At 40.8% G+C, this 14,264-nt stretch overlaps 1 protein-coding gene across 1 annotated transcript in view; it reads right to left on the bottom strand.

Moving 5' to 3' along the window:
- The window catches only part of abcb6b (ATP-binding cassette, sub-family B (MDR/TAP), member 6b), a 55,575-nt gene extending 45,793 nt beyond the window's left edge, over positions 1-9,782 (bottom strand). Inside the window, exons 1-6 of the mRNA XM_042002081.1 lie at positions 9,696-9,782; positions 9,376-9,565; positions 3,331-3,423; positions 3,165-3,241; positions 1,421-1,536; positions 1,227-1,348 (exon numbers count right to left, since the gene is read on the bottom strand). Of these exons, the coding sequence (XP_041858015.1) occupies positions 1,227-1,348; positions 1,421-1,536; positions 3,165-3,241; positions 3,331-3,423; positions 9,376-9,565; positions 9,696-9,782 (685 nt within the window). The remainder of the gene's footprint in view (positions 1-1,226; positions 1,349-1,420; positions 1,537-3,164; positions 3,242-3,330; positions 3,424-9,375; positions 9,566-9,695) is intronic.
- Between the last annotated feature and the right edge of the window lie 4,482 nt (positions 9,783-14,264).

Genomic DNA, 14,264 nt, shown 5'->3' with positions numbered 1-14,264 from the left:
AGACAATAGAAGATGGAGAAACGTTGCTGGTCTGATGAGTCTCCATTTCAGCTCCACATTCAGATGCTCAGCTCATATGTATCTGGTTTTGTCTTTTTTCCTCTTTAGTTCCTACTTTCCTGTAAGCGTGGTGGCTTGCAGTAATCCTGATCACACGTCGTTTACTTGTGGCCTATTTAAATCTCCAGTCACCCTTCTTCTTATCTCTAGTTTGTTGGCTCATCCATGCAGTAACAGACTCAGCTAAATAATCAAATGCAAGGTCAAGTTTTCTTTAAAACTCACTTTGCCTGCTAGTGATGGGAAGTTGGGCTCTTTAAGATTTGGCTCTGTTGACCCGGCTCCCAAATGGATCTTCATTTAGTTTCACTCAGATCTTCTATTTTAGTCTGATTTAGAAAAATAAAAGCCTTATGTTTGTGCAGTTTTTTTCAATAGAAAATATGGTTATGTTTAATATTTTAATCACATTGAACCATAGTGCAAAATTTTGCTCCATATAGCATCCATATAAGTACTAGAAACCTTGTAAAAAATAATGTATTTTGGCCTAAACCATGGTAATTTCCTAAACCTAACTAAGTAAAGTTGTTTAAGTCCAAACAGGAAGTAACAAATATGTCATGGGTTTAACATAATTCTAGAATGAAAACAGAGTTTTTCTACATCTGGGTGAAAAGCTTGCATCCTTTCTCTTTCAGGCTCATTAAAGGGAACTCCACAGCCACCAGATCTCAGTCCAGTAGAGCAGCTTTGGGATGTGGTGGAACGGGAGATTCTCATCATGGATGCAGCCGACAAACCTGCAGCAACTGTGTGATGCTGTCATGTTAATATGGAGAAAACCTCTGAGGAAGGTTTCCACCACCTGCTTCCACCTATCACACCAAGAATTAAAAAGGGAGTCTGACCCAGTACTAGAAGGTGGTCCTGATGAAGAAGATGGCCCGGGACTTGAAGTTGGACTCAAAGTGGACAGTGATTAGATCTTTCAGCATTGATGGAGCCTTTCCCGATTTGACAACTCAGTTCCAAAAACACCAGTCCAGACTTTCCACCAGTACTTCTTAGTTAAGATCACATACCAATTTACACAATTTAGTAAATAACTACATCATCATTACAAACAAAAACTTAAGCCTGTAGTCATCTGTCATATTTGTTCTGTTCTTGTTTTATCTAACACTAAAAGAAGATAGACTATGAATAAAAAAGGAAAGACTCACTCAGATAGAGGACCATGCAGGCGGAAACAATGAGTCCAAACCAGATGCTGAAGTAGGAGACAAAGTAGATGACAGCAATGACGATGTCACAGATGGTGGGGAGAATACTGAACAGGATGTAGCTAAAAGCAAAAAGAAGGTTAAAGAACCACACGACCATTTGAGCTGAAGCAGGATGTCTTCACCAGTTTCACCTCAGCAGGTTGTTGATGGACGAAGTGCCGCGATCGATGCTCCTCAGAACGTCGCCGGTGCGTCTCTCCAGGTGCCATCGCAGAGACAACCCATGCAGATGCGAAAACAAACGCACCTGAAGTGCAGAGGGACAAAAAGACATCACAAAAGGGCAGTAGAGCCTAAATCTATACATTTTACTCAAGATGGTGTTTGTAATGTGCACCAAAAGAACTGATTTTACCAACTTATAATTCAACTAAGATTAATAGGCACGAAGCAGCCCTTCTTTATCTCATGTCAACATGCAGGGTGGACTCCAGGCAGTAAAGGAGGAAATCAGGAATCCCATGAGTAAATCCAACAAAATTAAATGCAAGAAAAAAATGTAATAAAAGGGAAAAGTTGTAAAAATTTACTGTGACAGGAGTTCAACAAGAACAAAATGGCTGATGATGATGATAACCTCGCAATAAACAAAGGAAATGAACAGAATAAAAGCAGAATGCAAGGTCAGTGTGTAGAAATGAAAACCTTAGGCCAGGTGATTCAAAAGGACAGAAAGTAAATTAATGCACGAGGAAACACGCTCTTCCAAAACTTAAAGGAATGTAAGGCGGATTAGAATGAAGACAATAACACAAATACACACGACAGGAGCTTTATACAAATTTTAAGAATCAGTGTTGTGCACAAACAAGTCCAAAAGAACACGTTTGTTTTTTGTGAACGCTGAACTGAACAAAGCATGTTTTATTAGCCACGTAGCATAACTGCCCAAGTCATATTTTAAGGTTTTAAATGCAATGATGCACAGTCAATCAGGAATACAAGGAGAGTATAGTTAGATAGAAAACACAATTTAACCTAAATATGACTTTGGTAATTATCCTATGAGGCTAACACTTTGCAAATGAAGACCTTAAACATGAACTCCTTCAGATTATGAGGTCCTGCAACAGTCGCTTCCTACATTTCCCCGGCACTACACCTACTTCACACTACATTACCCACTATGAACTGTACACTCTAGCATAACAAACCAGGAACACTACCATCGCAACGCCAGTGCAGAGAAGCTGCAGACACAACGTGCACATCCAGTGCCTCATCTACTTATGATTCAATACGGGAATATTATGTACTGTCTGAAAGTAAATTATGTTCACCTGCGCTTAAAAAACAAGTCAGAACGTCAGATTTGTCAGCTTATAAAGAGAAAAGACGTGGAGTTAAAGTAGGGTGACCAAATGTACTCTTTTACCCGGATATGTCCAGGTAAAAGAGATTAACACGGAAACAAAGGAACAAAGAACAAAACCCATGATAATCAAAAAAAAGAACTTCAACACTTGATCAGTGAAACAAGGAACACAAATCTTTGGCCTTGACACAAGAATGTCATCGATCCAAACACCCAAATCCCAGCATAAGACACTCTGTTCTGATTTACCATCAGGCATAAAAATCTGAAATCATGACGTGACCTGTGTCAAAAAATTGGGAACTTTTTTGTTGTTGTTGTTTGAAGAAATTTTAAGATCTCTAGATAAACAAGTATTTAAAAAACTTGAGCTTTTGCATCATCTGCATAGATATAAATAGCAGTGTCATCAGCATAAAGGTGTACTTTTACTAGAATTTTCTCAACCAGGAATTTGGATGATTTTGGATCCAAAACATTAAATTAAAGATAAAAAACTGAGTTCACATAAACAAACTAGAATTACTCCTTAATCACAGTGATGAGAAACTAAAAGGTACCTGAACGCCTCGGCTGGTGAACTGCTGAACTTTGATCCACAGAAACTGACGGAGGTTGCTGATGAAACCGGAGGTACCTTCAGGAAAGAAACAGAGTGAGGGATGAGATGAAGATGAAATGCAAGAATTAATGAGGAAAAGAAGTTTGAAAACATTTCAAACCAACCTGCTCCTCCACCTTGTAAGAACTTGAGCAATGTGTAGATGCAGACAGTAGAAATGAGTGATGTCCAGCGGCCTCCTGCAGAAAGCTCGTTCACTGCCCAAAACACACACAAACTTCCCTCTTCATCACCAGCATCATCACCTTTTTACATCCAGCAGATTCAAGATTCTGTTGTTTTTGTATATATTTTAAATGAAAGGTTAAACACAGTTTGTCCTCTTAAAGGCCTCTGATCTAATTAAATCTCCTCACAGTGCAAACACACAAACCCATTTCTGACAATCAGAGAAGAGTAACCCTAGTGGGTCATTATGGACTTTTTGTCCGTTCAGGTCATTTTTACTTTATTTTCTGGATTTTATTTTTTAGTGTGTGTTTTACACAAAACGGGAAGATTTTTTTTGTTTGTTTTATTTATTTTTTGTGAGAAATTGTTTCTCCTGAAGAACTTTCAAATTCAGTTTTTCTTAAAAAGTCATCAGGACAAATTTAGTAATTAGTGGATAACAAAAGTCCTCTACCCAAAACAACTATAAACATTACAGATTCATATTTTTTCCACTTTTTTATTTTTCCTTTAATTGCTCAGTGAACTTCAAACCTAAACAAAATGATTGAATACATGAATATTACAATTATTTTAGCTATTTAAATTCTGGTATGATTAAATTATTTTTTCCTTTTTTATTCCATAAAACAGTAACATCACATCATTAAACAGGCAATTTAAGGGTTAATAATTTGAATAATGACATAATTTCATCTTTTTGGTAAGGACTGAAATTGACTGAAAGATGTGAGAAAAAAAAGTGGAAAAAAATATGAAAGTAATTTTTTAACAGCAGTTTTTAGGGTAGGACTTTTTTTTGTCATGAAACATGAAATTTAATCTGAGAATTCAAAGTAAATAAAAACCTAACAATGCCTCAAAATCAATTTTGCTACTCATTTATATTTTTACGACTGGTCTTTTTTTTTTTCTTTTTATAAAAACAATGACATCATGTCATTAAACTGGCTTTAAAAGGGTTCAAATAATTTAAAAATGACATATTTTGGAATTTTTTGCTTAACACTTCAGTTGGTTGAAAGATTTGATCAAACAAAAAGTGGAAAAAATATCAATCTGTTATTTTTTTAAGCAGATTTTGGGAGAAGACGTTTTTGTCCTCTAATGACCTGTAAGGGTGGGAAATTGTAGCAACCCACATGGGTTAAAGGAAATAAAACAGAAATAAAGGAGAAAAGGGCCCAGAAACAGTTATAGATACAGAATACGATTATAATAAAGAAATGTGTGGTCTACGTATGTTTGTGTGTGTGTGTGTGTGTGTGTGTGTGTGTGTTGGGGGGTGGGGGCGTCAGTTCTTTGGCATTGCGTCCTGCAGTTGGAGGGTGGGAGGCGACTCGGACCTTGAGACAAAACCTCCGTTGTACCGCTGTGTTAACTCCACCAAAAAAGGCTGCTAATGCTGGCTAAGCATGACTGGCAGGAGGGGTGACCTCTCTGAAAACCCTCAACAACAACCCCCCCACACACACCCACACACACACACACACACACACACACACTCCTCCACGCCTTCCTAATCACACAAAGCAGCACTCGGCCTCATTCTGCCCTGGCTCCATCTTTCATGTTGATCCAAAAGCCAAATGGCTGTTTCACTGAAGAAGGAAAAGCAGCTGAAGAGAAAATGGACGTGGACTTCCTCTGAAGTGGAGACTTCTGGGTTGCTGCCTGGTGGTTGAAGCAGGCCTGCCTACAAAACAGGCAACAAAAGACCTGCAAATGACGACAGGAAGCCCCTCGTCCAGCCTCAACTTAACTGCTGTTTAACGTTTATTTCTGATCTATTCTTTACATTTCTGCCTACATGAAGTCACCAGTTATAAAATCTCGCTGCCTTCTTAAAGTTGTCTTGCATCCATTAATTCATTTCAGAGTACATTTAATTTTGTATAAATTTAAAATCTTGTGTCAGATTAAAGCAGTCCATCCAGAAAATTCTGCATTTGTATGTTTATGGAAACCATAAAAGTGTCATTTTTATTTTCTATCTAGGGTTTCTGACTTTTTAGAAAGCCTTTAAATAGGTGGCCTGCTTTTTGCATATACACCCCAGAAGCAAAATATATGAAGAAAACAGGAGTGGGCCTAAAATGGACCCGTGTGGCACTCCATGACTGAGGACAGAAAGCAAAGAAAAGAGAAAAAAGGAAAAAAAAACAGTCAAACACGGAAAGCTGGAAGCACGAGACCGTCCAGTCATTCATTGGTTTAGGTTCTGCTCGTACTGGTTGGACCCCCTTTTAAATCCCCTTCTGTTTCATTCTGATTCTCAGTTTCAGCAAGTCGTCTTCACCATGACTACATGACTACATGTGACTGGCTGATTAGATACTGAACAGGAAGTTGACCAGGTGGAGCTGATACAGTGAACACCTTCATTCAGAACAGAAACATTTTCTCTAGTTAAAGTGTGAAAGTTCACCTTTTGGCTGTCTGAGTCCAGGCCGCGTTTTCATCCAGCCTCGGAGTTATTTAAATGAAAGAGAGACGCTGTCGTCATGCAGCTAAGTAAATGTTTGTGCTGAATAATCTCCAGAACCGACAGAAACAGCTGGTTGAACAGAGAGATGTCATTAATTACAGCTCAGGCCAGCATGGTGCAGGTGTGCAGCAGCAGGACACACTTCTTCAAACTGCCCTATTTTTCTTCACCTTCCGAGGCTGAGCTCAAGCTAAAGTAATTATCCAACTTCTTGACTAAGATCCATTTCCAGCTTCTTCAGAATTCCCACTTCAGACAAAAATGCACTTCTAGTGGCAAACTAATAAAGTTTTACTACATCAAGCAGAATGAAAACGTGCACCTGCTCGTACCTGGTGGCTGACAGCCCATAATAGCACATTTCCTTCAGTTAAACTTAAAAACTTGTTTCTTTTTAAATTTTCTTAAAAACGAAGGATGATAAGAGAGGGACCCAGATAGGAATTTGAGCAAACATCAGAGACACCAGAACATCACCCAAGACTGAAAACCAGACACATAAATCCGTGTGACCTCGGTTTGACATTTCTCACACGGAAACTGACGTTAATCTGAAACTTTACAACATCAAACAATAAGAGAATTCATCAAGAAGTCAATGTGAGGCCATTTAAAAGCCAGTTTCACAAGTTCCCATCAAATTACTGTCTACTGAGGAGATTCTGGATCTGCTGCTGTTCTTCATCAGCCAGATAATCACTAACGTCGGCTTTTAGTCAGGGTGCGAACCACAGGGGAGCTGGGGGAGCTTTAGCTCCCCTTAATGAAACATGAGCTCCCCTAGAAACAGGATTTATGAAATGTTGGGGGAGCTATACAATACTGACAATAAAATGTATGCTTCACAAATTCACTGTGGCCTAAAGTATGACTATGGATGCTGTAATTATTGTGACCACTGAAGCGTGGCGGCGCTCCAAGTTAAACTTCCTGTAGATCTACGTTAAATACAAAATAAAAGAAGTAAATGCGTAAAAGGTAAGGTAAGACCTGCTTTAACTATTTACAATATGGGAAACTATCATTGCTCATTATATTGTGTACGGCAAGCATCGCTGTGTACGTGTGTGATATGTGGGGAATATTAACTATGTAAGTTGATCTTCGCAAAAAGAGTGATAAAATTTTTTTTTTGCAAGGGACATTTGCACCTGTTATGTATTATTGTTGCATAAGAGTTGTTAACCAATATGTATTGGTACGCCTATGTTCTGTGGGTCAAGCTGTAATATCAGCTGGCATCATGTTCTTACTTGCCGAAAAAAGATAGGAAATGCAAAAAGCGGCTCCCCCTAAGCCCACAGTATGGTTCGCATTCTGCTTTTAGTGGAGCAGTCAGTCCGATTTAACCAGTTACTCCAGTTACAGGCTGGTCTTGGAGATGAATGTGTGGATGACCAATCGTTTTCTACTTCAATGGAGCAACACTGAGGTCAGTGGCAGTGCTGCCTGAGGGCCCCAAGATCACCAGCATCCAGCCTTGTCCCATGCACACAGAGATTCCTTCTGATTCTCTGAATCTTCTCATGATATTCTACACTGTAGATGGTGGATCTTAAGTCTGAGGAACATTTCTCTGAAATTGTTCCAGTTTTAGATCCAGTTTGTCTCAGATTGGTGAAGCTCTGTCCATCTTTCCCTCTGAGAGACTCTGCCTCTCTGAAATGCTCCTTTTATACCAGTCATGTTACTGACCTGTTGCCAGGTAACCTGGTTAGTTGTCCAATGCTCCTCCAGGTGTTTCTGGTTTGTACCAGGTACTTTTCCAGCCTTTTGTTGCTCCTGTTCCAACTTTTTCCATCAGATTCACTATCAGCTCATATTTTCATCTCATGGTGAAACGTCTCCGTTTCATCCTCTGACATGTTTTTATCTTCTACTGGGAATAAAATATGTTGATGAGATTGTTTTATATTAACATTTTACAAAGAAAACCAATGTCTTGGAAACGGGGTTGCACCTGTTATTTGCATTCAGTGATTTTAACTATGTTCTGTTTATTTTATTTTTATTTTTTTTTTACAGATTTCATTGATATTTAAACATCTACAACTCATTTTGGGATCCGTTTTATTTTCTGTTTGTGCTTTTTATTGAGTTTGTTAAACACTTTGAATTTAGATTTGCTTGAAAATGTGTATAGATAAATATGTACTGATTGATTGATCAGCCACCTCCTTTGTATTGATGACGTTCAGCTGCATCCGCTCTGATCCATGACATAAGAACCCCATTCAGCCTGGATAAATGTGTCCAAATGGTATAAAAAACAGGCAGAATGATCACAACTGACTATTACAGACTATATTTTCCTTTAGAAATCAGCAATTAGCTTACTACCAGTATATCTTCTAACTTCCTAAATGTCACCTAAACAGAGTAACTGCCTCTGTCCCGAGCTTTTATAGCCTCCACTGTTCCTGCAGTACAGAACAGGAACAGATTACAATCTGAAGCTGCACAGCTTAACTCAACTGAAGCATTTAATCATGTTCTAAGGAGAATGAAGAAAGCATCACTGGATGGTTATTCCTGTGGCTAATGTTTTATTGATTATTTATTTATAGTGACCTGGTTATATGTATTGTAATTACTATAACATATTTACCAGACTATAGTATTTAAAATAGGTTGCTGTTGAAAATGAGACCTTGTGTCTCAGTGACATTTATCTGTATAAATAAAGGTGGAATAAAAGAAAATAAACAACAAAAAACCAAACAGTATGGGTTGGCAGAAGGACGGGATAGAAGCCACGATCCCAATCAGGAAATTTGGCTCTGTTTTTGACCCATCTCTGGATGTACTATATATATAAATCTGTCACAAGGTCTGGGGTTTTGGGTGGTGGGAGGGACAGGGGTCGACCTTTTCAGAATGATAATTGTATATTTTTCCTTTTTATGAGCGTGTGTTTGATCCCTAGACAGACAGACAGACAGACAGACAGACAGACAGACAGACAGACAGACAGACAGACAGACAGACAGACAGACAGACAGACAGACAGACAGACAGACAGACAGACAGACAGACAGACAGACAGACAGACAGACAGACAGACAGACAGACAGACAGACAGACAGACAGACAGACAGACAGATAGATAGATAGATAGATAGATAGATAGATAGATAGATAGATAGATAGATAGATAGATAGATAGATAGATAGATAGATAGATAGATAGATAGATGGATAGATGGATAGATAGATAGATAGATAGATAGATAGGCTCCCAGAGATGAACTACTCTTTAGAGGAAGTGTGCGGACATCATTGTTAATCCAAATGTTTTTATTAACTAGATTCCTTATGAAGGTGAACCACATGTCGAAGATGTGACCACACCTCCATCTAGAGAGCTGAAGCTGAACTGCAGCAGGGTGACGATGACCAGCTGCTTCAGCAGTAAAACATCTTCCTGGAGCTTCAGCTGAGGCTTCGTGTCTCTAACAGCTCTTCCTCACTTCCTGTTTCTGGATCTTACCGATGTTCTTGGAGTAAACGGGCACCAACACATTAACCAGCCGCTCTGCTGCCAACAATCCCACACACAGCAGCACGAGTCCCTGCAGCGCCGCAGTGCCTCTGGGCCAAACATACGGCAGCAGGAGTCTCACCTTCCTCCCAAAGCCCTGCCAGGCCGAGGATGAGGAGGATGAGGAGGGGAGTTGGAACTGAGGATGAAGAGAGAGGAAGAAGATGAAGTTGAGGATGTGACAGCTTGTTAATTAATTAATCGTCATCTTTGCTTCCTGCTTTGATGCAGAAGCTGTTCCTGTTCAGCCTGCAAGGAATGGACCTGACAGCAACTCCAGCTGTTTCAGGAACGTACCCAGAACCACCAAACCTGGGTTGACAACCAGGTCGCTGCTCGTTTAGCGGGACCCCCATGATCAGGGTTAGTTAACCAGACCACCTAACGATACCCTGGATATGATGACCTGCTTCGTTGTACAGGCTCCATCATCAGTAAGATGCTCACATTTTCTCCTGATCAGCTCATCATAGCAGCTATCCGACGTGAATAAGTGGGTCAACGGTGACCTGGCCAGCTGGTTTTCCTGCAGCGTCTTTGGAACGAAAAGTTTGTATTTTAAACTCCAGCTTTTCCTAAAAAAGCATGGAAATATTTTCAGGCATTTAAATTCTTATACATTCTGTAAAGCAGTTTTTGGATTCGTTCTACTGTGAATCCCTTACAGAAAAAGTCTTTACAAGATGTCGCATTTTGCACATGTGAAATAAATTTTGCAGTGTGTGAATGTGTGTGTGAATGGGTGAATGTGATGTATAATGTAATGCGCTTTATAAATACAGACATTTACATGTGGCTTTTTCATGGTAATCACATGTGAAATCCATGTGATTTGTATGTTCACTTTTACATATTCAAGGAACATAAAACATGTTTCACATGTTATTACCATGATCAATCTAAAACCACATTTCCCGTGTGTAAAACATGTTTCATATGAGCAAAACCACATAGGGCTTCATGTGAACCAGTGGTTTCTCTGAAGGGATGCAGGTGTGTATTTATTTAGTTCCGCTCTGATCAATAAGTTTGACATTCAGATCAGTTCTGTTTCGTCCTGTGAGGTCGTCGAGCAGATCGGCTTTAATCACTAATTACACCTTTTTAACCTCCCACATGTGAAATGGATGAAGCTTTATCTTCTGTTTCGACACATCCATCCAGGCCGGTCTCTCCTGGAACAAGCTTTAGTTGCTGCTATTTGCTCCAAAAGCCACAAAAAGCAACAGCTGGTTTAACATCTGAAAGCAAATGTTAAGCAGCAGCACAAAGGTGGGATACACATGTTCCCACAGTCCCTCTTGATATCAGTAAACACACACTGAAGTAGAAGAACACACACTGTACACTGCTGCTCGACTGAAATGTAAAGTAAAAGTAAAGAAACGTACCTCTACATTTCCAACTTGTTTTCCTTCTCGTTTCCTTCTTATGACGTCCTCCATGTGAACAAACCTAACTTCTGCTGCAGGACAGCATGCAGACGATGCTTAACACGGTCAGTACTTGGTGGGCTCGGCCTCTGTTGTTTTAACCTGCTGTAATGGTTGAACTGCAGCAGTGACACACACCTGCTGTGCTTCAGCTCGGCCTTTAAAGGGGCTGAGGTCAGCATGTTGCTTTGAGCTGTGTGTGTGCAGGGCTCTGAGTGTGTTCAGCAGCTCTGTGATGTGTCAGAGTTAGCTAGCTAATACAGTCAGGCTCCAGTTAGGAAGCATGAAATATATCAAACAAACAAAGAAAAGCTCCGCCTCTGGCCCTACATGACAGCGCCTGGGTCCACCTGGACTCAGCAGTCTGACCACCACTTAATGATGACGTCCCTCCTGGTTGGTCTCTGCTTGTGTTGTTACTGTCAGATGTAAGTCGCTTTGGAGAAACGAGTCTGCTAAATGACTGTAGAATAGAACAGAATAGAAATCTATTCTAAATAAAGGGTGTGGTCACACCTCTGGTGTGTTGAAGGACGTGGTCCGCTTCCACAGATCGTACGGTTCGTTTGCTGCAGTGTGAACACCAACCGCACTCTGATGTGGACCAAGGAGGCGGACTCTGGTCCGCATGGAAACTGGGGGGTTTGTTCGCTTGCAAACGGACTGTCCAGTGGATCAAAGAGAAAGTGACGTATGCCGACTGCGATAAAGCTTCAAGAAGAAGTGATGAAGTGTTGTTGGGGTAGGAGGGAAAAACAGCCAACAGCATGTGTTAAACAATGTAGATGTTCTGAACGCAGTAAAATCAGGAACCCCAAGACCAGAGTCCTGCTCGGGTCCAGCTTTACAATTATTCCTTTTAATAAAAATCAACAAACCAGAACAGATGCATTGTGGGATTTTGGATTCATCCCATTGACACCAAAAATTGGAGGTGATGAAAGGACTATAACCAGACGGATGACTCAATGAAGGTCTGAAATGTCACCTCAGATGAAGAGCTTCTGTAGACGATTATGAAGATTTAAAGATGTTTCAGCCTGAAGAAGCAGCAGGATCAGGATGGGAGAAGTGGCTAAAGGACACATTAACTTCACAGACTTACACTCCCTTTATGACCCACTACATCATAAACAGCTTAGAAAGCAACATGGAAGTCCAATGTGCTGCAGTTGTAGGATTTCTGTGGTAAAAGATGCTTTTTATTCAGGATATGAAGCAACATGGAAACCTGCCATCAGCTAAAATACCCACAACACAGGAGACAGGTCTGCAGCGCAGCTCTTCAGGTATTACCTCCACCAAGGCGAGATAAGTTGGTCTGTTGGCAACATCACTTAAAAAATTATAAACAGATTTTAATCAACTTTTCAGAAAATCTTACAAATGGAACAAGGAACAAGTGATTAGATTCTGGGGATGATGAGGATCACCGCCTGGATCCAGGAATTTCTTAAAGGATTTGTTATTGTGGGGGAGATAGAAGCTCTAATGGCAAAATGATCCCTAACTCAAAAATAATGCCCACAGTCATTAGCAAAAGTAACTACAATGGCTTATCAGGGGTCTGGGCTCGTCGAGTGCTTCTAGTCTTTGGTGCATTCATGTCCTTTAAGGGCAACTGTGGTTTATTTCAGCCTGGTGAGATTAAGGATGTGTGTGTTCAGAGGAGAGGTGGAGGTGGATGGAGGCGACTGATGAACATTATTATTAGTAAACAAACACTTTTTAAAAGAGGGGCTGCCGTCTGAAGCAGTTAGACATAACTAGGAGAGATAACTGCTTCTTCACAACCACAACTCCTAAAAGGTTAGCATTCTGTAAAATGTAAATATAAAACAATCTCATGAACTCACATTTTATCCCCAGCAGAAGATAAAAACATGTCAGAGGATGAAACGGAGACGTTTCACCATGAGATGAAAATATGAGCTGATAGTGAATCTGATAGAAAAATTTGGAACAGGAGCAACAAAAGGCTGGAAAAGTACCTGGTACAAACCAGAAAGACCTGGAGGAGCATTGGACAACTAATCAGGTTACCTGGCAACAGGTCAGTAACATGACTGGGTATAAAAGGAGCATTTCAGAGAGGCAGAGTCTCTCAGATGGAAAGATGGACAGAGCTTCACCAACCGGAGACAAACTGGATCTAAAACTGTGGAACAAGTTCAGAAAAATGTTCCTCAGACTTTGAAGATCCTCCATCTACAGTGTAGAATATCATCAGAAGATTCAGAGAATCAGGAGGAATCCCTGTATGCATGGGACAAGGCTGGATGCATGGGACAAGGCTGGATGCTGGTGATCTTCTGTATTAAAAACAGACATGATTCTCTACTGGAAACCACTGCATGGACTCAGGAAGACTTCCAGAAACCACTGTCTGTGAACACAGTTCACCCTGAAACCCACAAATGCAGGTTAAAGCTCCATCATGCAGAGAAGAAGCCAGATGTGAACAGGATCCAGAACCAGCTTCTTCCGTCTTCTCTGGACCAAAGCTCATTTAAAATGGTCTGAGGCAAAGTGGAAACCTGGATGAAGATGTGAACTAGTTTGTGGAAAGCATGGACGGCGTGTCCTGCAGACTAAAGAGGAGAGGGAGCATCCAGCTTGTTATCAGTGGACAGGTGAAAAGCTGCATCTCTGATGGGATGGGGCTGCATTAGTGCCTATGGCGTGGGCAGCTTCCACATCTGTGAAGCTCCATCAATGCTGAAAAGTACATGGAGGTTTTAGAGCAACATCTGCTCCCATCCAGACAACGTCTCTTTCAGGGAAGACCTTGCAGGTTTCAGCAAGATGATGCTGAACCACATCCTGCATCCATCACAGCAGCATGGCTTCACAGGAGAAGAGTCCGGCTGCTGAACTGGCCTGCCTGCAGTCCAGACCTTTCACCAGTACACAACATCTGGAGCATCATGAAAGCAGAAATCCAGCAACCAAGATCCAGGACTGTAGAGCAGCTAGAATCCTGCATCAGACCAGAATGGGACAACATTCCTCTCCTAAAACTCCAGCAACTGGTCTCCTCACTTCCCAGTTGTTTCCAGACATGTTAGAAGAAGAGATGCTACACCATGCTGAACACCACCCTGGAACTACTTTTTACACCATGCTGAACATCACCCTGGAACTACTTTTTACACCATGCTGAACACCACCCTGGAACTACTTTTTACACCGTGCTCCATGCTGAACACCACCCTGGAACTACTTTTTACACCGTGCTCCATGCTGAACACCACCCTGGAACTACTTTTTACACCGTGCTGAACATCACCCTGGAACTACTTTTTACACCATGCTGAACATCACCCAGGAACTACTTTTTACACCATGCTGAACATCACCCTGGAACTACTTTTTACACCATGCTGAACATCACCCTGGAACTAC

Source organism: Melanotaenia boesemani, chromosome 12, assembly GCF_017639745.1.
Source record: "Melanotaenia boesemani isolate fMelBoe1 chromosome 12, fMelBoe1.pri, whole genome shotgun sequence".
Classification (NCBI taxonomy): domain Eukaryota; kingdom Metazoa; phylum Chordata; class Actinopteri; order Atheriniformes; family Melanotaeniidae; genus Melanotaenia; species Melanotaenia boesemani.
Note: the sequence above shows the minus strand (reverse complement) of the source record. Positions and strands in the feature narration are given on the sequence as shown.